This window comes from Mirounga angustirostris, unplaced genomic scaffold (assembly GCF_029215605.1).
Source record: "Mirounga angustirostris isolate CCGP_5_RB_7025 unplaced genomic scaffold, mMirAng1.0.hap1 SCAF_9, whole genome shotgun sequence".
Classification (NCBI taxonomy): Eukaryota; Metazoa; Chordata; class Mammalia; order Carnivora; family Phocidae; genus Mirounga; species Mirounga angustirostris.
Window position 1 is genome coordinate 103,503,831 of NW_026991717.1, and position 27,443 is coordinate 103,531,273.

The 27,443-nt window shown below is 35.9% G+C and overlaps 1 protein-coding gene across 9 annotated transcripts in view; it reads left to right on the forward strand.

The window, feature by feature from the left end:
- The window catches only part of KIAA0586 (KIAA0586 ortholog), a 107,185-nt gene that overhangs the window by 36,981 nt on the left and 42,761 nt on the right, over positions 1–27,443 (forward strand). For all 9 annotated transcript variants that reach the window (XM_045900951.2, XM_045900958.3, XM_045900952.3 and 6 more), the window contains 10 exons: positions 839–919; positions 2,994–3,187; positions 5,160–5,278; positions 10,549–10,748; positions 13,512–13,671; positions 14,437–14,656; positions 15,182–15,438; positions 16,832–16,908; positions 21,745–21,879; positions 24,059–24,236. In XM_045900951.2, the coding sequence (XP_045756907.1) occupies positions 839–919; positions 2,994–3,187; positions 5,160–5,278; positions 10,549–10,748; positions 13,512–13,671; positions 14,437–14,656; positions 15,182–15,438; positions 16,832–16,908; positions 21,745–21,879; positions 24,059–24,236 (1,621 nt within the window). The remainder of the gene's footprint in view (positions 1–838; positions 920–2,993; positions 3,188–5,159; positions 5,279–10,548; positions 10,749–13,511; positions 13,672–14,436; positions 14,657–15,181; positions 15,439–16,831; positions 16,909–21,744; positions 21,880–24,058; positions 24,237–27,443) is intronic.

The window sequence follows — 27,443 nt, forward strand, 5'->3', positions numbered from 1 at the left end:
CCCCTGCTTGCACGTCTGCTCTCTCTCAAATAAATAAAATCTTTAAAAAAATAAAATAAAATAGAACTGACCTAAATGGCAATTGTGCCTAATTTAATTTTCTCATCAGTAAATTTTTTTCATCAGAAGTTTATTAAAACATATGGCTACAGGGGCGCCTGGGTGGCTCAGTCATTAAGCGTCTGCCTTTGGCTCAGGTCATGATCCCAGGGTCCTAGGATCGAGCCCTGCATCAGGCTCCCTGCTCAATAGGAAGCCTGCTTCTGCCTCTCCCACTCCCCCTGCTTGTGTTTCCTCTCTCGCTATGTCTCTTTCTGTCAAATAAATAAATAAAATCTTTTAAAAAAAACATATGGTTACAAATAATTTTTTGAACTATTTATCATTCTCTCAGGAAGGGGCTAATATGATTTGGGGGACTCAAGTGAGGTCTAGAGGCTAAATTAGTATAATAACTTTCTAATTTATTTGATTCTGTATCTGTCTTTTTGTGAGTTTGTATATAAGTATACTTACATATTTAACATATAAACACTGTTTTAACTATACGAGAGAAATCATAATCCTATCAACCTGATCAATTGACTTAAGTTGCATTGTTGATGGAGTCATTGACAAAAACTTATATTTAATTTTTGATAACTATTGAAATGAAACCTGATGGCTTGGGTACTATCTTGGATTTCATTTATTTAATGAAATCAATTCTAAACAGGATTATTAAAAAAAATAGGGCCATGTAATTACAAGCTTATGTTATGGGTGGAAATATGATAAATTATATATAAATTAAAAAGATATTAAGTATAACAAAATCTTTTTGAAAATGCTTTCTTAGACCCCAGAACTTATGAAGGTAGATGAAGAAGAGGTGGAGTTTCCGGGAACGAGCTTTGATGAAGTAATCGATATCATACAGGTAACAAAGCTTAGAAACCGTGAGAAATTAATTTTATATTGTTGGCGAACTTGTTATAATCAATATTATTTCCAGGAGGGTTTTTTTTTTTTGTCAATTCTTCAGATTTTCTATATAGACAATCAGGTCCTCTGCAAACAAGAACAATTTTATTTCTTTCTTCCCAACACCTTTTATTTCCTTTTATTGTCTGCTTGCATTAGCAAGGACTTTTAGTACAGTGTTGAAAAGGAATGACAGGAGGAAACATCCTTGCCTTGTTCCTGATAGTTGAGTATGTTTTGACCATCAATATTATGTTACAGTGCTTTGAGAAACTTCCCTTCACTTTTGAGCTAATACATTTTTATTTTAAAATTATAAAGTTAGTATTCTATAGTACAGTGTTCTCTTCATCTATATCCTCTAGCTGCCTCAGTGAAACTTAATGATTATCAGACGGTTCCCATCTACATCTCATCTTTCCTGCTTCCTGTTTTCTTCCTTCTTTCCATTTCCTTTGGCTTCCTTCCCTCCAATCTATTCTTTCTTTATTCTGTTACATTGGTCTGTCTGATTTCTGGATTATTGGCAAGATCACCAGTTAGCTCATATTGAGGGAAAAAGTTGTGAGGGGTCTAAAATCCAAGAGAAGAGCCCATATAGCAGGCAGAGCTATAAAAATCATAGAAATGGTAAAATAGAAGAAGGGGGAAGGGCGCCTGGGTGGCTCAGTTGGTTAAGCGACTGCCTTCGGCTCAGGTCATGATCCTGGAGTCCTGGGATCGAGTCCCCCATCGGGCTCCCTGCTCAGCAGGGGGTCTGCTTCTCCCTCTGCCCTCTTCCCTCTCGTGCTCTCTGTCTCTCATTCTCTCTCTCTCAAATAAATAAATAAAATCTTTAAAAAAAAAAAAAAGAAGGGGGAAAATAAGAGGAAATAAAATATAAAGGATGGGAGAAAAGATCATAGAACACAGAAACTACTTGAATAATAAAATGTCAGTACCATTTCAAGACATTTGTTCATATTTTTTCAGAACTAAGACCAGTTTTGTTCATCATAAAATCAAACCCTATTTTAGAATATTAGGAGATATGCAGTATATTAAAGGTTTTTGTTCACTGGTTTGTCTTCTCATGTGAATTCCACATGAATGTTTCAAAGGCAAGAATCTTACTTACCTTTATATTTCTAATGTCTAGCAAAGACATTTGACAGCTGATTTTTTTTTCAATGTACAAGTGAAAGAAATAGTTCTAGAAATAGCAAATGATTTGAAGCCAAAGCCAAGTGTTCCGACCCTGGCTCTGCCACTTATTAGTTGTGGAGTTCATTTTTTGATGGGAGGATATTAATCGAGTTATAATTTTTAAAGACTCCAATTTTTTTGAGATACATGTTAAATCATTTACAGGTAAAATGATATCTGTGATTTGTTTCAAAATTATATGTGAAGGGTAAAGTGGATGGGGGGATTATAGATGACACAAGTTAGCCATGGGTTGGTAATTGTTAAAGGTGGGGAACAGGTAGATGGGATATGCATAATTTATATGTAACCAATATAGTATATGAGGGCTATTTTGTTTACTTTTAAACATGTGTGATATTTTCATAATGAAAAGTTAAAAAAATTTCAGAAGTTACTCCTTTGATCATGATATGATGGTGCAAACTATGTATAGGATAACCTAACTGCATATGTAAATGTAAATTATAGGTTCAGAAAGAGGAAGCAGTGATATTTGGAAGCATCAGTTTTATGATGATAATAAATTAAGATAATAAATTTCTAGAGGGAAATGTTAATTTTTATGCAGGAAAAACCAAGTTATCTAGTTTGTTTTATGACTGCTTTAAATGAACACTGGATTTTAAAAAGACAGAATAATTGTATAATTCAGGTTTTTTCAAGGCAATTTGTATGACAAATGTGTGTATTATAAATAACATGATGCCACCTAATAAGAAATGCTATCGATTAATGTAGAAGCGTTGGTTAATTTACCGACCTAAGTTCCCTGCCTACACTGGTCACTCAGTAAATGTTAAACAGATACATGAATATAATAGTTTTGTTTTTATTGTTACCAGGAAGAGGAAAAACGTGATGAAATTCCAGAATACTCTGAACCAGTTCTGGAGTTTAACAGAAGTGTTAAAGTTGTTTCTACAAAATATAATGGTCCTCCATTCCCGCCAGTTGCTTCTACTTTTCAGCCCACTACTGATGTTCTAGATAAAGTAATTCAGAGAAAAGAAACATTGGAAAATAGCTTAATTCAGTGGTGAGTTTACAGTGGTGTTGGTGTGAACAGAATCGTAGTAGCAGATTTAAATAGAAAGATTTAAGTTTTAGTTGAAAATCTTCCTTGTCTCCTTTTGTTTATTAAACTTGTCCTTTGCTACAGTCACTGGGAACTATTTGATATGATGTGAGGTTTAACTAGTTGTTGAAGGTATTGTTTCTTTTCTTGAATATTTGTATTTAGGCTGTCTTTTATGGCAAAAGAGGCTGTTGTTAAGTAACAAAAGCCTTAAAAATGTACATATTCTTTTTTTTTTAATGTACATATTCTTTAGTCCAGTGATTCACATCCAGAAATTCCTAAGGAAATAATTATGGTTCTGCTACTCAGCCACAGACTACTTAGTACATATAGTGCTTACCATAAACAAGGCATTGTTCTGCTTGTTACTTCTATAAACTTATGAACTCTGTTTTTATCCCTGTTTTTACCTGTGAGAAACTTTAAGGAAGTTATGGAATAAACTAAACTGAATAGTAATAGTTATCAAGATTAAACTTAGAAGAATATTAAATGATGTTGAACGATATTAATAAAGAGTATTTAATGCTGTTGAAAGATATTATTAATTACAAGACCTTACTCAAAAATAAATGTGCCAGGGGCGCCTGGGTGGCTCAGTTGGTTAAGCGTCCGACTCTGGATTTCGGCTCAGGTCATGATCTCAGGGTCGTGAGATTGAGCCCCACATTGGGCTCTGTGCTGGGCGTGAAGTCTGCTTAAGATTCTCTCTCCCCATCTCCCTCTGCTCCTTCCCGCCCCCCACCCCCACTTGCATGTGCACTCTCTCTCTCTCAAAAAAAAACCCAACAAAACAAAACAAACACAACAACAACAACAACAAAACAAAAATAAATGTGCATAGGGAAAAATTTGAAAAACATATACCAAATTGTTAGCTGTGTTTATCCACGAGTCTGGGATTATGTGTGAGCCTCATCTATTTTTTTAACTTATATATTTTCTAATTTCTCTACAATGAATATCTATTACATGTATAATAATAATTTTTCATCAGCCTCTTAGGTGCTCTAAAGAAATGTACAGAAGTGGTCTCCTATTGTGTTCCCCTTTTCCTTCCTCCTCTCCTTCCTCTTTCATTTCCGAAAAATGACCTCGGAAATCAATTGTCTTACCTTTTTAAGAGGAAACCTACCGGTATTGCAGTCTATATATTTGTTTCTTTGAAGAGAGGGCAGCTGGACTTCTTTTCTGACTCTGATCTTGTGTGCTATATTGTATAGGTGTTTTCAGAGTAGGGAACCAACCTTTTCGGTCCATGATATATCAGATAATCCTTGACCTAAGCCTTATTATGAATTTAAGAGGTCTGTTAAACTTTTCATTAGACTAATCTGCAAGTTTATTAAGTGAACTTTAAATCTGTCTCCCACATGGAGATTCTGTTTCATGTGGTTTATTTCACTGGGAGATACTTATTTTTTCTTTCCATATTCAACTTTCAGAATTACTACTTTCACATGTAAATGTTTGTGTCCATGGGTAAAGTTTATTTTTTTTTATTATTTTTTTTTATTCTTATGTTAATCCCCATACATTACATCATTAGTTTTAGATGAAGTGTTCCATGATTCATTGTTTGTGCATAACACCCAGTGCTCCATGCAGAATGTGCCCTCCTCAATACCCATCACCAGGCTAACCCATCCTCCCACCCCCCTCCCCTCTAGAACCCTCAGTTTGTTTTTCAGAGTCCATTATCTCTCATGGTTCGTCTACCCCTCCAATTTCCCCCACTTCATTCTTCCCCTCCCGTTACCTTCTTCTTCTTCTTCTTCTTTTTTTTTTTTTTCTTAACATATATTGCATTATTTGTTTCAGAGGTACAGATCTGAGATTCAATAGTGGGTAAAGTTTATTTTTAAGGGTGTTATTTCTAACACTTTATACATTCAGTCAAATTTAGGAATCCTCAACTTTTATTCCCCAGGGTAGAACAAGAAATAATGTCAAGAATTATCTCTGGGCTCTTTCCCATCCAACAACAGGCCATACCTAATGTCAGCGCTTCAGTCAGTGAGACAAGTGAACCATTGACTTCTGACATCGGTAAGTGAAATGGAATCTTTTACTTTTTTTTGGTATTGAAAGATAAAACCTTGGGACACCTGGGTGGCTTAATTGGTTGAGCATCTGACTCTTGATTTTGGCTCAGGTCATGATCTCATGAGTTGTGGATAGAGCCCCACGTTGGGCTTTTCACTCAGTGGGGAGTCTGTTTGAGATCCTCTCTTTCCCTCTGCCCCTCCCTGCACACATGGGTTCTTTCTTTCTCTAATAAATAAATAAATCTTTAAAAAAAAAAAAGGTAAAACCTTCAAGTCGTGGATTTATGTATTTTAGAAGTAAGTTTAGAAGATAGGCTCTTACTTCCAATATCATTTCCCTGTTTTCTCTATGGTGGAGGTAAGTTTTCTCTCACCTCCGTATTTCATACTGCAGCATTCAGATTATTCTATCCTTCCATCCCTCCCACCCCAAATCTCTCTATTACTTCCCATAGCACTTTGTATATATATTTGGTATGGGAACTATCAGATTGGATTACGATTGGTTTATGTATCTGTTTCACTAGACTATAAATTACTCGGGATTACAGATGTTTCTCCTTTGGTGCCTAGCCTTTGCCACCTAATGAGACTTTAGGTATTCACTGAATGGACAGTTGAGCCTCTTTATGGAACCTGAATCATTCTCTTCATCTTTCCTCCTGTTCCTCTTCTGTCTTCTTTCCTTCTTTCTTCCTTTTCCTCCTCCTCCTCTTCCCTCTTCTCCCTTCTCCTTTTCCATCAGCTTCTTTGAGGTATACTTTACTTGCCATAATATTCACCAATTCTAAGTGTACAGTTTGGTGAGTTTTGATAAATAAACACAACTGTGTATTAGCCACACAATCATGATAGAGAAAAACAATTCCATTGTTCCAACAAGTTCGTTCATGCCACTTTGTAGTCCCGTGCCTACTGGGCACTAACAGCCACTGATCTGCTTTCTATTACTGTATTTTTGCCTTTACTAGAATTTTATATATATGTAGTTGTATAATATGTAGCCTTTTGTGTCTGCCTTTATTTAGCATATGGCTTTGACAATCATGTTTTATGCATGTAGTAATATTACATTGTATGGATCTATCATAATTTGTGAACACAGTTGCCAGTTGATGGAAATTTGTAGTCTTTTCATTTGGGGCTATTGTAAATAAAGCTATGATATGGATATTTCCAAGCAAATCTTTTAGACACATCTTTTAAGTTCTCTTAGTCATATGGTAAATAGGTGTTTAACTTTATAAGAAACTGCTAAATATTTTGAGGCTGTTCTATTTTGCATTCCCAGCCAGCAGTGCATGAGAACTCTAGTTGCTCTACATCCTCACCAGCACTTGGTGTTGTCAGTGTTTTTAATTATAGACATTCTGTAAGCTAGTAGAGATATCTCATTATTTGCATTTCCCTAATGACTAATGTATATTTTTTTCATGTGCTTATTTGCCACCTGTACACTTACTTTGGTGAAATGTCCATTTAAATCTTTTGCCCATTTTTAAATTGAGGTTTGTGTCTTCCTATTACTGAGTTGTAAAAGTTCTTTATTTATTCTGGATACAAGTCCTTTATTGGATATATTTTGCAAATAGGTTCTCCTAGTTTGTGTCTTGCCTTTTTATTTTCTCAGCATTGTCTTTTGAAAACCAGAAGGTTGGGGCACCTGGGTGGCTCAGTCGGTTAAGTTTCTGCTTTGGCTCTGGTTATGATCCCGGGGTCCTGGGATCAAGCCCTGCGTCAGACTCCCTGCTCAGTGGGAAGTCTGCTTCTCCTTCTCCCTCTGCTGCTCTCTCTGCGGCTCCCCCTGCTTGTGCTCTCTCACTCTTGCTCTCTCTCAAATAAATAAAGAAATAAAATATTTAAAAAAAAAAAAAGAAAAAACCAAAAGGTTAATTTTCATGAATTTTAATTTATCAATTTTCCTTTTAATAGTTTGTGTTTTTTGGCATATTATTTATGATTCTCAAAATCATTAAGCTTTTCTCCTATGTTTTCTTCTAGATGATGTATGGCTTCAGACTGCATTTAGGTCTATGGTACATGTTGAGTTAACTTTGATCCCTACTTTACACCATATACGAAGTTTTTTTTAATATATAGATATCCAGTTGTTCTAGCATTATTTCTTGAAAAGATTATCCTTTCTCCCAATGAATTGTTTTGACACTGTTGTTGAAAATCAGTTGGCTAAATATGTATGAATCTGTTTCTGGGCTTTTTTTCTGTCCCTTGATCTGTAAGTCTGTTTTTATGTCAATACCACATTATTGTAATTTAAAAATAAGTCTTGGGGCACCTGGGTGGCTCAGTCGTTAAGCGTCTGCCTTCAGCTCAGGTCATGATCCCAGGGTCCTGGGATGGAGCCCCGCATCGCATCGGGCTCCCTGCTCAGCAGGAAGCCTGCTTCTCCATCTCCCACTCCCCCTGCTTTTGTTCCCTCTTTCGCTGTCTCTCTCTGTCAAATAAATAAATAAAATCTTTAAAATAAATAAATAAAAATAAGTCTTGAAATTGGATTGTGTAAGTTCTCCAAATTTGTTCTTTTTTTCTTTTTTTAAGATTTTATTTATATAGGGCGCCTGGGTGGCTCAGTTGGTTGAGCGACTGCCTTCGGCTCAGGTCATGATCCTGGAGTCCCTGGATCGAATCCCGCATGGGGCTCCCTGCTCAGCAGGGAGCCCGCTTCTCCCTCTGACCCTCCCCCCTCTCATGTGCTCTCTCTCATTCTCTCTGTCTCAAATAAATAAATAAAATCTTTAAAAAAAAAAAAAAGATTTTATTTATATATTAGAGAGAGAGAGTGTGTGCCTAAGCATGACCAGGCGGAGGGGCAGAGGGAAAAGGAGAGGAACAGGCAGACTCCCCACTGAGAGCAGAGTCGGACAAGGGGCCTGATGCAGGGCTTGATGAGGGGTTCTATCCCAGGACCCTGAGATCATGACCTGAGCCAAAGTCAGACGCCTAACTGACTGAGCCACCCAGGCGTCCCTTTTTCTTCTTTTTAAAACATTCCTATGTATCATTACCTCTATTGTTTTGCTTTCTCTCCAGTCCAGAATTACCTACTTTTCTTCCTCCATAGACTATCTTTTAACTGCCCAAATCCTAGACTTCAGAGTCTATATTTATGGCTTATACTTTCTCATTGCCCACTTTCTCTTTAGTCCTTATGGAGCTTTCTGCCCTTTCCCTAATGAAACTCCTCTCTCACAGAATTTGGTTGTCAAGAATAACCTTTTTTTCCAAATCCTTATCTTCCCTCATGGGTCTAGCATGGGTGCTGTTGACCACCTCTAATTCTTTTTTTTTTTTTTTTAAGATTTTATTTATTTATTTGACAGAGAGAGAGAGAGAGACAGCCAGAGAGGGAACACAAGCAGAGGCAGAGGGAGAGGGAGAAACAGGCTTCCCGCGGAGCAGGGAGCCCAATGTGGGGCTCAATCCCAGAACCCTGGGATCATGACCTGAGCCGAAGGCAGACGCTTAACGACTGAGCCACCCAGGCGTCCCAACCACCTCTAATTCTTAAAATGTCCTACTCATTTTGGTTTCTTAGAATCCATTCTGTTGTTGTTTCTGCTATCTTTTTGATTTCTTTAGGACTTTATTTCATCATCATTTTTTTTTTCCTGTTCAGTTGCTCACCCCTAAACCACACATCTAGGCTGCAAACTTGCAGTTCTGTCTGTTGATGAATATTCTACTTGATGCTCCACTGGCATCCCAAACTTGACATGTCCAAAGTTTTTCTAGCCCAACCAGCCCTTTCTTTGTTTCTGTTTACATTAATATCAGAATTTTCCAAGTGCCCAATCGCCAAAGCTTTGGAGTTATTGTTTGTTCTATTTTCTTTATTTTTCCTCGTCTCCACCCGGCCATAGCCTGTACCCTCACTCCATACAATTTATTGTTGCATTTAGTTAATTCTTCCTGTTTAGTATAACTTGAATGCCTCCTCCACTGCTACCACCCCAGGTTTTCTTTCAGCACTTTTGGAAGGAAGGGAAAAAATGATCAGCAAAGTTATGAGGAAATTTATGTTTTCCTGGATGAAAATCTTAAAATTTCCAAATTGGACATTTAGATCCTATTCTCTTCTATTAAAAGCATGTGTGTTTGCTTTTGTTTTTGCCTATATCTGGGTAGGGCTTTTTGGCCTTTATAATAGAAATGTTCTAATTTCTGATCATGCCGAAACAATAAATTATAAGAACTGAAAAGGAGACGTATCTACATATACTGTCAAATACAAATTTGACATTTGATAGTGTTTGCTATGGTAACTTCAGAGTAAATTGCTATTACTTATCCCTCAACAAGTGATCTCAAGACACCTGTAACCACTTTTTATGGAATTCTGGATATTGCTGCCTTAGTTGTACTAATTAAGGAATACTCTTTAGAGAGGTTATGTCTGCATCAAATTGTATTGATCATTGTTTGCATGTTTTCCACACAGAGCTTTAGAAATACAGCCCACGTTAAGTCTAGTAAAGTCTGTTAAGGAAGTTTTACTCAATTTTATGTACATTCACACAAGTAAAAATTATAACCTATTTGAATTATTAATATACCTATATAGCTTCTGATGTCAAGCATGTAAACTACTATAAAAGTTTGAGTAGGATTAGCCTGTAGTGTTAATAACTGATGTATCTGCAACTAGAAGGAAGGAAGGTTTGTCTTCATTTATGAAGCAGCTATTATTTCTCTAAAATCCCCCACAGTCATTGGGTCTTTGTGTTTTGTTATTTATTTATTTATTTAAAAGATTTTTATTTATGTGAGAGAGAGAGCACAAGTCAGGGGCAGAGGCAGAGGAGAAGCAGGCTCCCCACTGGGCAGGTTGCCCAACTCTGGCCTGGATCCCAGGACCCTGGGACCATGACCTGAGCTGAAGGTAGACACTCAACCGACTGAGCTACCCAGGCACCCCTGTGTCTTTGTGTTTTGACCAAGATCTATCGTAGGGTTTCCTGTTGCCCTGTTCTTGAAAATGTGGGTTGTTTTCAGAATAGAACATTTGATGTGGATACAAGTCCTTTTTATCATTAAATTCTGAAGTGGTAGGGAAGAGGCCATGTAAGTAAAGTTTTCATCTGGGTGTTTTCCTCCCCTTTTTGGTTTGTTAAAGAGGGTGCTCATTATGTGAGTTATCATACACATATGTTTGCATCTCTAAAATTTTAAGAATTAAGATTTGGATTGCAGGCATGTTTCTTGCACACTTATTCTGAAATTCTTTTATTTCTTTTTCTTTTTTTTTTTTAGTGGAAGGAACAAGCAATGGTGCCCTCCAGCTTTTTGTTGATGCTGGGGTTCCTGTGAATTCAGACATGATTAGCCATTTTGTGAATGAGGCTCTTGCTGAGACCATTGCTGTCATGCTGGGTGACAGAGAAGCAAAGAAGCAAGGTCCTGTTGCTACAAGTGTTTCTGGGGATGTTTCAGCAAGCAACACATACTTGCCGGTAGGAGTGACTCTCCTTTCATGACTTGGAGTCCTGGGGAATTTTTGATACATTTATTAAAAAACAGTAAGATGGACAAATTTTAAATTAGGTATCACAATAAGATCATAGTTTGTGGTGGAGATTGATTTTTTTGTTGTTGTTGCTATGATATTATAGTATTATTTTCCCCAGCATTTAACTTTTAAATCTATAGAAAAGTTGAAAGTATAATACAATGAATGTGTGTATACCCTTTATCTAATATTTACCAATTGATAACTTTTTGACATATTTTATGTCTTTATATGTTATATATTCTTTAAAAATCATTTGAAAGTTGCAGATATTATGACATTTCACTTCTGAAAGCAGCAGTATCTCCTAAGAACAAGATACTTTATTACATAATCAAAATGCCATCATTATACTCCTGAAGAAATGTAACATTGATATGTTAGTACTATGTAATATAGAGTCCATATTCGAATTTCCCTTTTGTTCAAAAAATATCCTTTGTAGATTTTTCTAAAATTCAAGATATAGCCAATGTTCACACGTTACTCTGGGTTATTATATAAACTGCTATTTTTAATCTTCAAAAGAAAATATATTTTAGGCATTTTTGTTGTTTGTTTCATCACCCTTACTATGCTAAATGGTTTCTAACCTATTATAGGAACGTGGAATTATACAAAACCAAAATAGACTCTATACTACTACCAGATGTTTAAAACTTTGTAGTCACTTCTGATTCTATAGATCATGAGGGCATCATTTTATATAGGTGAAACATTTAAACTACCTCATTTGAGGTATAAACAAAGTTACATATTTGAATTTTATAGAGATTGGTATAATGTAATTGGCATGATGTGATTAGTGTGCCAGAGATTAGGTACATAGTTTTGGTCTGTGCTTTTTTAGCTAATTGGTCATGCATGCGGTGCAGATGTTGTCAGGGTTATGGCTTTCTCTGTGCTAATTAATGTTGGTATGTTTTCTGCCCATATACTGCATATACTCTCATGAGAGTGATTGAATGAGAAAATGTAAAAAATTCAGTATAAATAGGCAGTATATACAGTTGTTAAGAGCATAGACTTGGGAGTTGGGAAGATCTGAATTTGAACCCTCCGCTCTGTTGCTTTAGTTTCATATGTATAATAGAGAAATACATAGAGTTTAAATAACCAGGACTTTACCAAAATCTGCTTACTGAGTATCTGGGAGGGCAAGCTCCCTTTCCCCACTGCCATATTGTTCATTATCTTCAGAATTGTCATGACTTTTCTTGGTCCTTTGATCTTCCAAATATATATTACAGTTTAGTTTTCAAGTGCCATGAAAGATTTTTTGAGGATTTTTATGGGAATTGATCCGATTTTGATTGGTTTAATTTGGAGAGAATTGCCATCTTTATGATACTGTTATCATCTTAGCCAAGATTTTGTGGAAAATATAGTGAGATGATGAATGAAAAGAGCTTCATCTAGTGCCTGGAATTTGGTACTCAATAACTAATTGTTTATCATCATTATCCATTACCAATACTAGTTAGAATACCTTCAAATTCTCTCATGATGATGGTCAGTAGCATTATATTTGAAAACAGTGCTCTTATGCTGTTGTTTTATGTAGTCAAGAGGAAAGAAATAAAGGCTGAGAATATGCTAATTATTAAGCAGTGCCGTAGAATTTCTAATATGCTTCATGGTTTTAAAATTGCATATCAATTTTCAACTCATAATCAAAATAAAGGCTAATTACCCTCCTGTATACAGATGTTTTAGAATGAGAAGAAAAAAGACAATGTATTTGAAAAATAGGTAAAAGACATGTCTAGACAGTTCACACACACAAAAGAAATACAAATGGCCCATATACATATAAAAAGATGGTCAGTATCACTGATAATAAGGAAAAAAATCACTGAAACCACATTTTTACTTATTAGATTGGTAAAACACCAGAAGTTTGATAATGACATTGTGTAGAAAACCTTGGGGAAAAGGGAATCCACATACCTTCTTGTGGTTAGTGTACAATAATAAAACCCTGCAGAGGGAAATTTGACAGTATGTATTCAAATTAAAAATACAATTAACCCTTTAACCAAGCAGTCCCACTTTTAGGAAGTTATCCCACAGATAATCTATACACATATGAAATTATGTTTGATGATTCTAGGGAAGGGAATTAGGTAGATAAGATATGGCCAGTAAAGGAGACTTAATTCACACTATCTTTCTTTTGTACCTTTTTGAATTTGAATAATTACCTATTTTACAAATCCATTTTAAAGTGTTTACTTTTTCCTTCCTCAGTCCTTTCCATCTCCATATTGTCTTCATTTCATCCCCCCCTGCTTTTTCTTATCTTTCCATTGCTTTTTACAAGCTCTGTTCTTTTGTGCTAAAAGGCTGCTCTTTGATATCTTGTCAGTTAAAATACTTCCTTTCTGTTACATGGCCTACCCAGCTTGTGTTTGCATTTGATCTTCAGCTGTATATTCACTGTATCTTCCTCTCTATATTAGAAGAGAGAGCCTTAGATTTCTTTGGGGTCTACTTCAGAGGCAGAGCTATTTCAATAGCCTGAGGGTTTCTGCAGGCTAGTCTTGAAACTAACAGCTAGAAGTTCAAGGTAGGGCTCCGTTTCTTCCCCATTCATTTAAATTCTCTGTAATCTCTGAATGAGCTCATTTCATTGTTTTACATTATCTTTATTTGGGTGATTATAATATCTTGGGTGATTATTGATATCTTGTTTTATTTATTTTAGGCAAGAGTATGTACCCCAGTGGCTACCCCACAGCCAACTCCTCCTCACTCACCTTCATCACCTCCTAAGGAGCTTGTGTTAGTAAAAACTCCAGATTCTTCTCCCTGTAATTCAGATCATGATTTAGCTATTCCTGCAAAAGAAATACTTGCTGAAAAAGGTAGAAACCTTATTTCTGTACATCAGTTTTTATCTGATAACTATTACATAAGATTACATGGTTTATTTTATGTTTTATAGATTAATATGCACATACCTTTTGCTTATTAGGTTTTAATAAATCATTTTTTCTTGCAAGGAAACTAAGAAATTGGTTGCCACTTTTTAAAGTGTATGATCTAGGGGTACCTGGCTGCCTCAGTTACTAGAGCACGCGACTCTTGATCTCAGGGTTATAAGTTTGAGCCCCACATTGGGCTTAGAGGTTACTTAAAAAAATAAAACATCTTAAAAAAAAAAAAACAGTTAAAAAAGTATAGGATCTAATACACACTTAGACTACTTTTAAGTTCAGGGGCGCCTGGTTGGCTCAGTCGGTTAAGCGTCTGCCTTCAGCTCAGGTCATGATCCCAGCCAGGGTCCTGCATCGGGCTCCCTGCTCAGCGGGGAGTCTGCTTCTTTCTCTGCCCCTTACCCCACTTGTGCTCTCTCTCTCCAATAAATAAATAAAATATTTTTTTAAAAAGACTACTTTTAAGTTCATGGCAGTGTAAAAGTGATAGGTCTTTTCAAGATTATTTTCTTATACTTTACTAAATTAATTTGGGCATTTTCCCATTAATGGCCATTATTATTATTATTATTAATGATTATTGCCATTATTTGTACACCAAAATGTTAAGAAATTCCTGAAGCAACATATCTTGCCTTTCTATGGAGTTGCTTATTGACTTTTTAAATTTCTTTTTAAACAAAAAATCTTTAGGAAATGATACGCCTGCCATCACACTTGTTAATACTCCAGCGGTTACCCCTACTACGACACCTCCTCCTGCAGCAGCTTTTTCCCCAACTTTGTCAGAGATTTCCATCGATAAATTGAAGCTGTCAGACCCAGAGCTTCCTAAGCCATGGAGTGATGGAGACCTGCCACTGGAAGAAGAGAATCCTAACTCTCTTCAAGAAGAACTTCACCCAAGAGCTATGTAAATGATAACATATTCACTTTCAGAAACTGCATTTCATCTTAAGTTGACACGAAGGATCCATTGAAAACATCAGAAATGATGAAGCTTTATAAACCACAAGCTATTTTATACTTTAGTAGAAAGAAGTTTCATAAACTTTAAAGTTTTTAAAATTTTTACCAGATTTACTTATGCCTTCAATTCTTTTTTAAAACATTTTTTGTGAAACAGATAAAATATGTATTGTTATAATATTGTTAGTAAAAGAGAGAATGATTTCTCCTCAGAGTGAATCTTCTTTACACTGATCAGTTAACTTTTATATTACTGTACAGATTTATTTTAGAGATGGTAGAACTTTCAAGATGGTCTATGATTAAAGCATGAAAACAATTTTGGAAAAATAAATCTTGGTAATTATAGTAGTGCAGATTATAGAAACACTTTGCTAAAGGAGACCTTCGAATCAGGTTTTTAAAATATAAAAATTAATATAGGCCTTCAGTGACCTAATAAATTCAAAATATGTCTTTTTCTTCTTAGCGTAATGTCTGTGGCCAAGGATGAAGAACCTGAGAGTGTGGATTTCCCTGCTCAGCCTGCACCTCCAGAACCTCCAGTTCCATTTACGCTACTTCCTCCTGGCACCAAGGCCCCTTCCCCCACACAGATGCCAGGTTCTGATTCATCAACAACGGAGAGCACCTTGAGTGTTACTGTCACTGAAACTGAGACTTTAGATAGACCCATCTCTGAAGGAGAGATTTTATTTAACTGTGGTCAAAGAGTGGCTCCCAAGAGTAAGTTAACTTGTATCAATTGATTTCACTGGTTACATTATGATAATTTCTAATACTTTTCTATGTCTAGTGTTTTTACTTAATTTTCAAGATTAAACATGGTATAATAGAAAGAATATGGACTCTGCAAGGTAACTTTTCTGTGCCTTAACTTCAGAAAGTAAAATCTTGCTCATAAATCTCACCTTCCAGAAATAATATCACTCTTAATAGTTTGGGGTATACCCTTCCAGTCTGTTTTTTTCTATGCATATATAGATACCTAAATACGTGTGTGTGTGTGTGTGTGTGTACTTTTACCTTTAAAAATAGGATCATACTATAGGGACGCCTGGGTGGCTCAGTCGGTTAAGCGTCTGCCTTCAGCTCAGGTCATGATCCCAGAGTCCTGGGATCGAGTCCCGCATCGGGCTCCCTGCTCTGCGGGGAGCCTGCTTCTCCCTCTGCCTCTGCCTCTCTCTCTCTATCTCTCATGAGTAAATAAATAAAATCTTTAAAAAAAATAAATTAAAAAAATAAATAAAAATAGGATCATACTATATATGTTGTTTTGAAGCCTGAATTTTTTTACCTAATAACATATTGTGGACATCTTTTTTATCAATACATGTAGCTGTACTTCATTTTTTAAGTTGTGTGTAGTCTATTAAAACAATGCCATAGTGGTTGGCATGTAGATTGCTTTCAATATTTCCATACTATTCGTAAAAAATAACCCTCCAATGACCATTCTTACACACACACACTTTGTGCACCTATCTGATTAATTCCTTAGAATACATTCCTAGAAGTAGAATTACTGAATCAGAATATGCACCTTTAAGGGGCACCTGGATGGCTCAGTCGTTAAGCATCTGCCTTCGGCTCAGGTCATGATCCCAGGGTCCTGGGATCGAGTTCCGCATCAGGCTCCCTGCTCTGCGGGAAGCCTGCTTCTCCATCTCCCACTCCCCTGCTTGTGTTCCCTCTCTCGCCGTGTCTCTCTCTGTCAAATAAATAAATAAAATCTTTAAAAAAAAAAAAAAAGAATATGCACCTTTAAAATAGTGATACATTGCCAACATGCTCTTTAGAAAGGTTAACCAGTTTTTAATTTTAAGCAGTTTTTAATTACATCAGTAGTATTTAGGAGTGCCTCTTTCTCAATTTCATAGTTACCATTGGTATCTATTGTTTTTTTTAAATTTCTGACAGCTGATAGGTAAAACAAAAATCTCATCTTTGTTATAAAATGTACTTTTAAAAAAACTGGTGAGATTGAGTAGCTTGTGAATTATTTATGAACAGTATTTTTATTGTATGGTCAAATGTAATCTTCTATGGCTTTATGGTAAGATTGTTTATGAAATTTATGTTTCTTCTGTTTTCTAAATTTTTATAATGTAATTTCTAGTTTTAGGAGATGAAGGACTGTATTTGATGAACCTAAATGATAGCTTATCCAGTACTCTGCATGATGCCCTTGAAATGGTAAGAAATTATTGGCTCCATATTGAATTCTGACACAAAGACTATTTTGATGGATTTGTTGCCATTGATCAGGGTTTTTTCTCAGATATTTGAGTTACAGGTATAAAATTTAATAAAATATCCATGAAGGAATTTAAGGCTTCTTGCACATTTCATTATAATTGTGAGAATGAAAATAATTAACCTCTGTGGCTCCAGTACTTGAAAAGTACACAGTTAATGTAATTATGTAATGAAAATCTAGCTCAATGCAAATTGTCATATGGGTATAGTGCCTTTATAATATTTCAGACAGGGCTTTATCTGTTTAAACTTGCTCTCTTATGATATACTTGTTATTTTTCCCTAATCAGGATTATAATTCTTTGTGCTAAAAATAATTGAATTTATTGGCATAAGAAAAAGAAACTGAAATAGGACAAAGTAGTACCAGCACTTCCTATTTATTACCTAGCTCTGTGGAAGAAAAAATTGGCATTTAAAAACATGATTACAGGGGCTCCTGGGTGGCTCAGTTGGTTAAGCACCTGACTCTTGATTTTGTCTCAGGTCATGATCTCAGGGTCCTGGGATGGAGCCCCATGTTGGGCTCTGCACCTAGCGGGAAGTCTGCTTGAGGATATTCTCTCTCTTTCTCTCTGTGTCTCTCTCTCTCCTCTCTCCCCCTCTGCCCCTCCCCTCACTCTCTTTCTTGCTTGGTCATTCTCTCAAATAAATAAATAAATCTTTAAGAATATATATATATTATTATAGGGGTGCCTGGGTGGCTCAGTTGGTTAAGTGACCAACTCTTGATCTCAGCTCAGGTCATATATATATGTATATGTGTGTATATATATATATATGTTTATATATTAAATTATATATTATATATAATTTTCATAATATGTAATATCAATTAGTATTACAATATATATACTATCAATTATTACATATCTACATATAAATATCATATAGAAATGATAATAGGAATTTTCTTTTGAAATACTACTAAGGAATAGAAATCTTTACTTTTTATATATATTTTTAACCACCTAAGCAAGGGAAGGTAGTTGTACTCAACTTTCATCTACATTTATCTATAGCCTTTGCTAAGCATTGCTGTTATTGTTGCTCTTTTTTTAAAAGTTTGATAATTTTTGACATATGTATATATCTGTAAAGCCATTACTACAATCAAGATAATGAACATACCATCATCCATCACTCCCCAAAGTTTCCTCGTGCCCTTTTGTAATCCCTCCTCCTCATATCTTATCAGTCCTCTCATCCCCCACATATCTACCACACTGCCGGTCTACTTTCTGTAGCTATAGTTAGTTTGCATTTTCCAAAATAACAGAAATGGAATCACATGGTATATATTCTTTTTTTTTCCTGGTTGCTTTAACTCAGCATGATTTTTTTTTTTTTAAGATTTTATTTATTTATTTGACAGAGAGAGACATAGCGAGAGAGGGAACACAAGCGGGGGGAGTGGGAGAGGGAGAAGCAGGCCTCCCCCCGAGCAGGGAGCCCGATGCGGGGCTCGATCCCAGGATCCTGGGACCATGACCTGAGCTGAAGGCAGATGCTTAACGACTGAGCCACCCAGGCGCCCCTCAGCATAATTATTTTGAGATTCATCTGTGTTGTAGTGTGTATCATAGTTTGTTCCTTTTTATTGCTGTGTAGTAATGTGTTGTATGGATGTACTACAATTTGTCTATTCACCTGTCAATGGACATTTAGGTTTATTCCAGTTTTGGCTATCACAAAGCAACTATGAACATTTGTGTTCAAGTTTTATGTGGACATATGCTTTCATTTCTCTTGGGCAAATACCTAGGAGTGGAATGGATAGATATGTGGTAGATATATGGTAAACTTTTTAAGAAAATCTGTTTAATTTGATCTGCTAAAATTTTGTGTTGGGTGCTCGCTTCGGCAGCACATATACTAAAATTTTGTGTTGGCTTTTGCACCTATGTTTTATAGGAGTTATATTTTACAGGAATTACAGGAATCTGCAAAGAGTTTTGGGCTTTGCGCAAGCATATGGTTAAATCGCCTAAAGACAGTTTTACCCTTTTGAGTCTTGCTTTAAAGATTCATGAGGCAAGACCAGAGCAGTACTCACTCTAGGGCTATTTGTTCCCTATTGTGGAGGCAAGACCCTTCTAGGCACTCCAGCCATTGCCTCATTAAATGTGGTCTTCCAACCCACCCGGTAGGAAGAGCTATTATTCCAGCCTGTGTACACATGGACACTGTTGGAGCCAGTCCTTTGTCCAGCCTCATGTGGTTACCTCACATGCATGTGCTGATCAGTATTCAGTGCTCAAAGGGGACCCTCTGCAGGTCTCCAGAGTTCTCTCCCTGTGCAGCTTTCGCTTTTCTGGGAGCCTGTCTTACGAACTCTAGCTGTCTTGGCTTCTTGGAATTTCAGCCCCGTCTTCTCAGTTCAGGGGGCCGCTGAGCTCTGCCTGCATTCTCCCTCCTGTGCCACAGCCTGGAAACTCCAGCCTGGAAACTCCAGTGAGCTGGAGCAGTCACAGGGCTCTCCTGATTTGTTTCCATCTCTCAGGGATCACCGTCTTTTGTTACCTGATGTCCCACGTCTTGAAATGCAATTTTTTCATTACTTTGTCCATGTTTCAGTAGTTTCAAGGTGTTGGGTAAATCTGAAAGTAAAGTCTGGTGGCATTATTATCTTTCCATTGGTATCATTATACATGATCATGATGAAAACAGAGAGATTGGTCTATTTTTGAAAAGTCACGTCCTTCTGTCCCTTTATAATCATAATGCTAGAAGTTCCTGTAAAGCAACCACTTGAAGTGATGTAAACTAGGACTGTATATTAAATTCACTGGGGGAGGTTTTAAAAAATATGCATGCTGGTTCCATCCTCTGATAGATGGATTTGGTAGGTCATGAGATTTGTATGGTGTGCACGTGTATGGCCAGTTAGAGGCCTAGACCTGTATATTTTGAAAAAGTTCCCAGTGTTCTCATGTGTGTCCTTTGTTATATGTGACATCTCATTTTACAGATGAAGTTGAGTGAGGTTAAATGACTTGTCCATGTCACATAGCTGTTCAGTGACAGATACACAACTCTTTTTACATAGATACATGATACTTTTCATTTTAAGCTAATAATTGTACATTTTGAGTTCTAATTGGGGCTATCTGAATCCTAAAGCTTAAGTTACAAGAGGCTGGGTGTGTGTGGTGGAGCATTTCTCAAGTCCACAAGCAGCTTTGGAGGCTAGGTAGCATCTTTATGTTATTAAGGATGTTAATCGTATAAAGATGCTGAATCTGAAAATTAATATATCCAAGTAACAAAATTTGTTAAAAACAATTTGCTTTACTGTATACAGGGGTATAAAATAATGCATTAAGGAGTTTTTTTGTAAGTTTTTAATGAAACAATTACTTTTAACAGTAATTATCTATTGCAAATAATTGAGTTCATTATGAAGAGAGTGGAAATCACTTTATGAAATAATATGTGGGGAAGGCAAAATGAGATGTCCTTATTTTCAGAGAAGCATTAAACTAACATTTGGTTTACTTAATATGTCATTATGGCATTTTTACCCATTCTTAGAACTTTATCATGGTGCCAGAGCATGTTTAAGTTTATAGTAAGTTTGTTTAAAGTAATAGCCAAACCAAAATGGGACTAAATGATAATATCTTTTTTTCTTCATTTGAAACTGAACTCTAATGTTTTTGCTAAGCCTAAATCAAATATGCTACAAATTTTTTTTTTTTTTATTCATTTGAGAGAGAGAGAGAGAAAGGGAGAGAGCAAGAGCGGGGATGAGGGGTGGGGAGAGGGAGAAGCAGACTCCCCGCTGAGCAGGGAGCACTCTATGATGATCCCAAGACCCTGGGATCATGACCTGAGCTGAAGGCAGAGGCTTAACCCACTGAGCCATCCAGGTGCCCCAGATATGCTAAAAATTCATAATGAAGTGAAGTGCAGAAGTACAATTTTGAAAATCCAAGAACAACTTGAAGTCATGTCACCAATAGGCATTTATCTATATACAGTTGGGGGATAAAGACTTATAGTAATCTAGAATTAATAAACTTTGTTTCATTACTAGTAAAATAGTAAGTAAATTACTTAGTAAAATACTAAGTGAAACATACTACTGATGGAATTAAAAATCTTGTTAATAGTTGTATTTACAAGGGAATCCAGTTTCTCTGACTCTGAGCCCACACTGTCCTTCATCTTTGGGATAGGTCTTATTTGAAGTACCAAGAAGCCTAGTCTGGGTCCTCCAGGAAGGGTTGCAGTACCTGCTCCCTAGCCAAGTACCAAAGGTCAGCCGAAAGGCAAAGGGACAATCAGAAGTCTATAGGTGCCTTAACACATTTCTGCACTTTTTCATTTTTGCCTGTGGTCCAGGTTTCAGCATCCCCCCAGTCCTCTGCCCCCATCACTACATTGGTGTTGCTTTGGGTGCTGCATAAATATGAAGCAGGAAACTGTGTGAACCAAAAACCTGATGGCCCTACATAAAACATTTATGAATCCTTATAACTCAATCACTTGGGACAGAGGATCCAATTTTCATGTTTATTATAATAAATGTCCAGTTTAAGTGTAAGCAAATTATTTTATAGTGTTGTTTCTATTTGAGGCAAACTAAAGAGTTGTTAGTACAGTCAAATGGAAATGAGAACTAGATGAAAATAGTGTCCACCTTCTTTCCACAAAGTGCTAATATGACCATTTTCATGATGGCTGCTATGTTTCATTAATCACAAGTCAAGAAAAATGCAGTTGTTTCGTAGAATTTTGTTATGTTAATTGTCTTTATATTTCATTCAGGAAGATGATCCTCCCAGCGAAGGACAAGTAATTAGGATGCCCCATAAAAAAATTCAAGCAGATGCAATTCTTTCTCTTCTTGCTAAACAGAACCAGGATTTCTTGGTTTCACAGCAAGCAGTCTATCATTCAGAGGTACTTATTAACCTTAATGATTTTTGTTTTCTTTTGGTTTGATCTAAATACAGAAAAAATAACAAAAATATTCCTACTTTTAGTGAAAGCATGCTAATTCTTCAGCTTATTGAGGGGTCAATCTTATAGTAACTTTAACCTGAAATCAGAGCTCTAGAGTTTTACAGCTGAAAGGAATTTAGGCCATCTGTTCCAGCCCTCTTGTTCTACAGTTGAAAAAACCTGAAAAAACTGAAGCCCTTTTAAATGATTTGTGAGGATCATTCATTCTTTCTTTCTTCATCCATTTACTGAATATCTACTATACACCAGACACAACCTTGGAAAAGGTACAAAGATGGAGGAGACAGGACCCTACCCTTAGGAAACTTACAGTCCTGTAGGGAGAAAAGGGCTTAACAATTACTCTATAGTTGATAACTGATCAAAATATTTAGAAAGTGTTGAATATCTCAGTGTAACTAGCACTTTAGATAAAGAGAAAAGTCTGGAGAAGTTGGTTGAACTAGATGATCATAAAGAACCTTTTAAGCCATGGAAAGGCTTGGGCACTGTAGAGGCAAGGAGGTCACAAGGTAAGATACTTAGGAAGGAATATGGAGGTTTTATAATCCAGTCCTGGTGTTTGGAGGGGAAGAGGGGAATGAATCCTGATCCGGTTTCACCTGCAACTTTTCATCCCAGATGGGGATGATGTTACTCTTACTGTGGGGCACCAGTGCCTACAGTCTGAGTTGTTGCCAAGATCAATGATACTTATGAGTATGAGAGCATTTTGTGAGTAGGCAAGCTAAGGCTTCAGTAGAATCATAGAGTATTAAGGTGTTAAATAGCTCAGCGATTACAAGCACCCTAGAAAATTGATTCATAATAGAGAAGGTACTATTTATTACACAACATTTTATATGGTAGTGGCAAAGTAATAGAGACACTGTGAAATATTCCTAATTATTTTCTAGGGAAAGTGTATCTGCTGTCGTTCTAATCTTTGCCTAAGAGTCTCCAAAGGTTTTATATTAATTTCAAAACATTCCTTTTCTATTTAGAGGTTGTTGAGGTAATTGATGTTCCTAAACAAAAGTCAGATTAGGGACTTAGAGGAGATAGAACTACATAAGAATTTGGGAAAATTGTAGAAAATCTTGAATGTTGAGCTAGGAAGTTACGCTTTATAGTCAACAGAGCCATCGAAGATGTTTCAGCAGCGATTTCTTCATATGTTCTAGAAAAACACTTGGTTGTAATTAAACCCCATTTAAATGAGAAAGCATGAGAGCTTTCAGATATTAGAATTTTTATTCAGTTCTTGATTAGTAAACTCATAGTTAGAATATTTATTTATTTTCTTTATTTTATTATGTTATGTTAATCACCATACATCATTAGTTTTTGATGCAGTGTTCCATGATTCATTGTTTGCGTATAACACCCAGTACTCCATTCAGTACGTGCCCTCTTTATTACCCATCACCAGGCTAACCCATCCCCTGCCCCAGAACCCTCAGTTTGTTTCTCAGAGTCCATAGAATATTTCTAAGTCACAAAATGTGGTAGTGATCATGTATATAATTTTTAATGCAGAAAGAAAATAGAAGTCTTCATTTTTTTAGTTTTTAAATTTATTTTATATATTTGATAAAGAAATGTATTTGTACTTGTATACTTTCCTGGGGGAAGAACTTATATTAAATATGATGAAAGTAGTCTTCTTCAACTTATGTACTTCTAAAAAATGTAACAGTTTGGATAGGGGTAATGTTTGTCACTTAACTATAAGGTTCACCCTAACAAGTTCAGGCAGTTTTCATTAATGAAGAATGAAAGATAAATTTTTTATTATTTTAATTTGAAGCTGTATGAATATGCAGTGTGTGCCATTATTTAGTTTAAATCATAAAATTTTTCTTATGTGTTTTGCTATCAAATTTGGAGTTTGAAAAACATAATGGTTATTTAACTTCATAAAAAATAAGATATTAGCAACAAAGCCTATTGCCAGATGCCTGATTGAACTAACTTTTTAAGTCTGTCTTTCAGTAGTGTGTGTGTGGCTTAATAAGCACGGGCTAAAATACCTTTCAAGCAGTCAAGTGTCATGGATCATGGTATTTGACAAATTTTTGCTGTTTTGACTTGGTTTTAATATAGTGCTCTTAACAATTATTTCTACCTTTGATAGGACTTGGAAAACAGTGCAGGTGAACTTAGCGAAGGACAAAGGCCCAGGCTGACAGCAGCAGTAGAGAACATCTTACTGGGACATTCTGTCTCTATGCAGCCACCTGCCACGAATGCAGAGTCTTTGGATCAGAAATGTGCTCCTAAGCCATTATCTCAACAATTTGACACAGTTACAGGTATACATCAAAATATTGCTTCTTGATATATCATTTATTAGAATGTACTGGAATCCCATCACACTGTCTTTGTACTATTTCCGTGCTGAATACTATATTCTGTTTTGTGTTATAATTACAGTAGTGATCCTAATCTGAATTAAGAAAATAACTATTTTCAGGTGGGGGCAAAATTTCTTTATTAAAAACAGTCCGTTTTGGCTCCTGGGTGGCTCAGTCGTTAAGCGTCTGCCTTCAGCTCAGTTCATGATCCCAGGGTCATGGGATCGAGCCCCACATCAGGCTCCCTGCTCAGCAGGGAGCCTGCTTCTCCCTCTCCCACTCCCCCTGCTTTTGTTCCCTCTCTCGCTGTGTCTCTCTCTGTCAAATAAATAAATAAAATCTTTAAACAAACAAACAAACAAAAAAACGGTCTGCATTATTGAAAAGTTTAGTAATGACTTTTTTTGTGGTCTATATGCCAGTATTTTCCCAAATGTGATTCAGGTATCAGTGTTAGTACGTGAACCACTGGGTGGTGCATGGAGTAATTTTGGTAATATGCATACATACACTTGAAATTATTTAATAGTGATATGTTTAGTTTACTGTATATTAAAAAAATATAATTTAGAACACCAAACTGTGACAGAACATATCTTGTTTAGGACAAGGTTAAATTAGATAATACTGTAGAAATTCACTCTTTACATTGTATGAATTTCTGACACTGTGCTTAGTGCACTCATCACTATTTTAGAACCTCATTAGCCAGACTTTCTGCTATAACACTTTGGAAATAAGGATAGAAGAGAGAATACCGATCACTAGCATATACAGTTGATTCTCATTACCTGTGCTAGTTACGTTCTGTGGAGTCACCAGGAACACTGCATTAGTAAATACTGACCCATTGCTCCTCGGGGAAAATACAGACCTAGATTCCTGCAAACCTCTGATCATCTTTGTCAACTGATCAATATATAACTGTGTTAATGTGTGTTTCTTTTTAAAGGAATTTATTGTAATATATATTGTTGGTGCATTAACATTATGCCCAAGGTCTACAACACTGTAGCTCATGCCTGAACAAAGCTTATAGACTCCATGTATTTTTCTCTCTAATGCCCGTCATACTTTTGTGCACTTAGGATCCCAGATAGCACTATAGCACTATGAGCGGGGGCCACTTGAAACCACAGATCACCAACAAAAAGTACAAAAATGTGAATAAACAGTGAATAGATAGCAAAAAGGACCCTTGTTTACAGTAGAAGAACTGAAATAAGAAAACAGAGCATCAGCTTGTTCAGCTTCAGCTGGTAAAGTGTATGTTGGGTGATGCAGAAGTTTTTTACTGATCTACCCGGGTCTGTGAATGATCACAAAAGCACTTTGACTATGGATTTTGTGGTTAGAAATAAATTAGGTGAATTTGCAAATGTGGAATCAGCAAATTAATGAGGAGCAAATATATTCTCATTTACTGATTTTTCCATGCCCATTTCTGCATTCTCTTAAGTGAAAAGAACTTATGGAGGTATGCAGATTTTCCAAAAATCAGAAAAGGAAATGCATGAAGTTAGAAAAACATTGGTATAGAGTATTTAAAATCTCCATTTTATATTGAGTGAACACCTCGTATCATTCAGAATTAAGAGAAATTCAAGACTAATTTTTCCAGGAGAATAAATGTAAAGTAAGATTGGAGTTATTTCTCATTTTGTGCACATAGTGAGAGCATTAAATGTTCTGCGTTCTTTTAAATGAGTAGGATTTAAAATGGCATAAAATGTGACTCTTTGAAGTTTTTATTTAAATTCTAGTTAACATACAGTGTAATATTAGTTTCAGGTGTACCAATATAGTGATTCAGCACTTCCACTTGCTCATCACAAGTGCAGTGCTTAATCCCCATCACCTGTTTTACCCATTCTCCTCCCCTCCCCCACTTTCGCTCTGGTAACCATCGGTTTGTTCTCTGTAGTTAAGAGTCTGTTTCTTGGTTTGTTCCTATTCTGCCGCCACCACCCCCCGCCCCCGCCTTTGCTTGTTATATTTGTATCCAGCTAACCGCAGATTGCAGTTAAACAGAATTGACACTAGGTGGCTCTCACAGATCACTTGAGAGCTGCTGGGTACTTGAGAAAAACTAGGTACTTGTTAAATTATTATAGAATAAAATACATGAGGATATATCCTGTTTAGTCTCTCCTTATCCCTCTGGTAGCACCTAGCATATTATCTACAGTACAGTGTATTTACAATAGTAGGTACACTATAGATATTTGTTTAATAGGAAAAAAATAGTAAGTTATGTGGCATAACATAAAGATCAGCATACAGATGAGGCAATATAGCAGAGTGTGGCTAAGAATTTGGGCTTTTGGAGTTTCAGATAGCAGTTTGAGTTCCAGCTCTGTGTACTTTGAGGCAAGTAACTTAATATCTCTGAGCCCAATAATTTTATTGGGATTGTATTTCTATTAGATTTATACAGGCAAAATATATTAGTAAATTACAGTATTGTTTGTCTTAGGTATCTATAATGGAGTACACAAATGAATGGATCAAAATAATTCTTTTCAAAACAACAACATTTTATGAAGCAATCTATTAATGACCTTTTGTGTTATTTCATTTGTGTGCTTCCTATATGCTTGGGAATAGAATTCATCTGCTTAATTTACAAAAACCAAATAAGGAAATGTTCAGAATTTATTATGGGCCACCCCAGTGTGTTTCAGTTATACTGCACTATTAGCTGTAGTTGAAAGCTATTGCAAATGTGCATTGTGTAGATTAAAAATATTTTGATAGTGGTTTAGATGTTGAAGCTACAATTCTTATTTCATAAAAAAAAAAAAACTCATTTATTTTATCTATGGCTTGTGTATCCCATTTGTTAACTGAGGATCTCTCTTTTAAAGTTAGTATTAGGAAGAATGTCTGCCTTAGAAGTTTCCAAATAATAAAAAAGTAAAATTAAAAAAATATATATCTGAGCCCAAGTTTCTTCATCTATCAAGTGGGGGTAATATTTAATAGATGTTTGCTATGTAGTAAATGAGGAAGGACCTTGTGGGCCGAATATGCAATGAGATACTGGGAAAAAGTAAAAAAATAGCAAGACTTGATCAGGGAAATATTAAGTACTTTATCAATGAATTAGACCTTAGGATACAATGAGATTGGAGTAGTGAGCAGAAACTAGGTCCTAAAAAATCC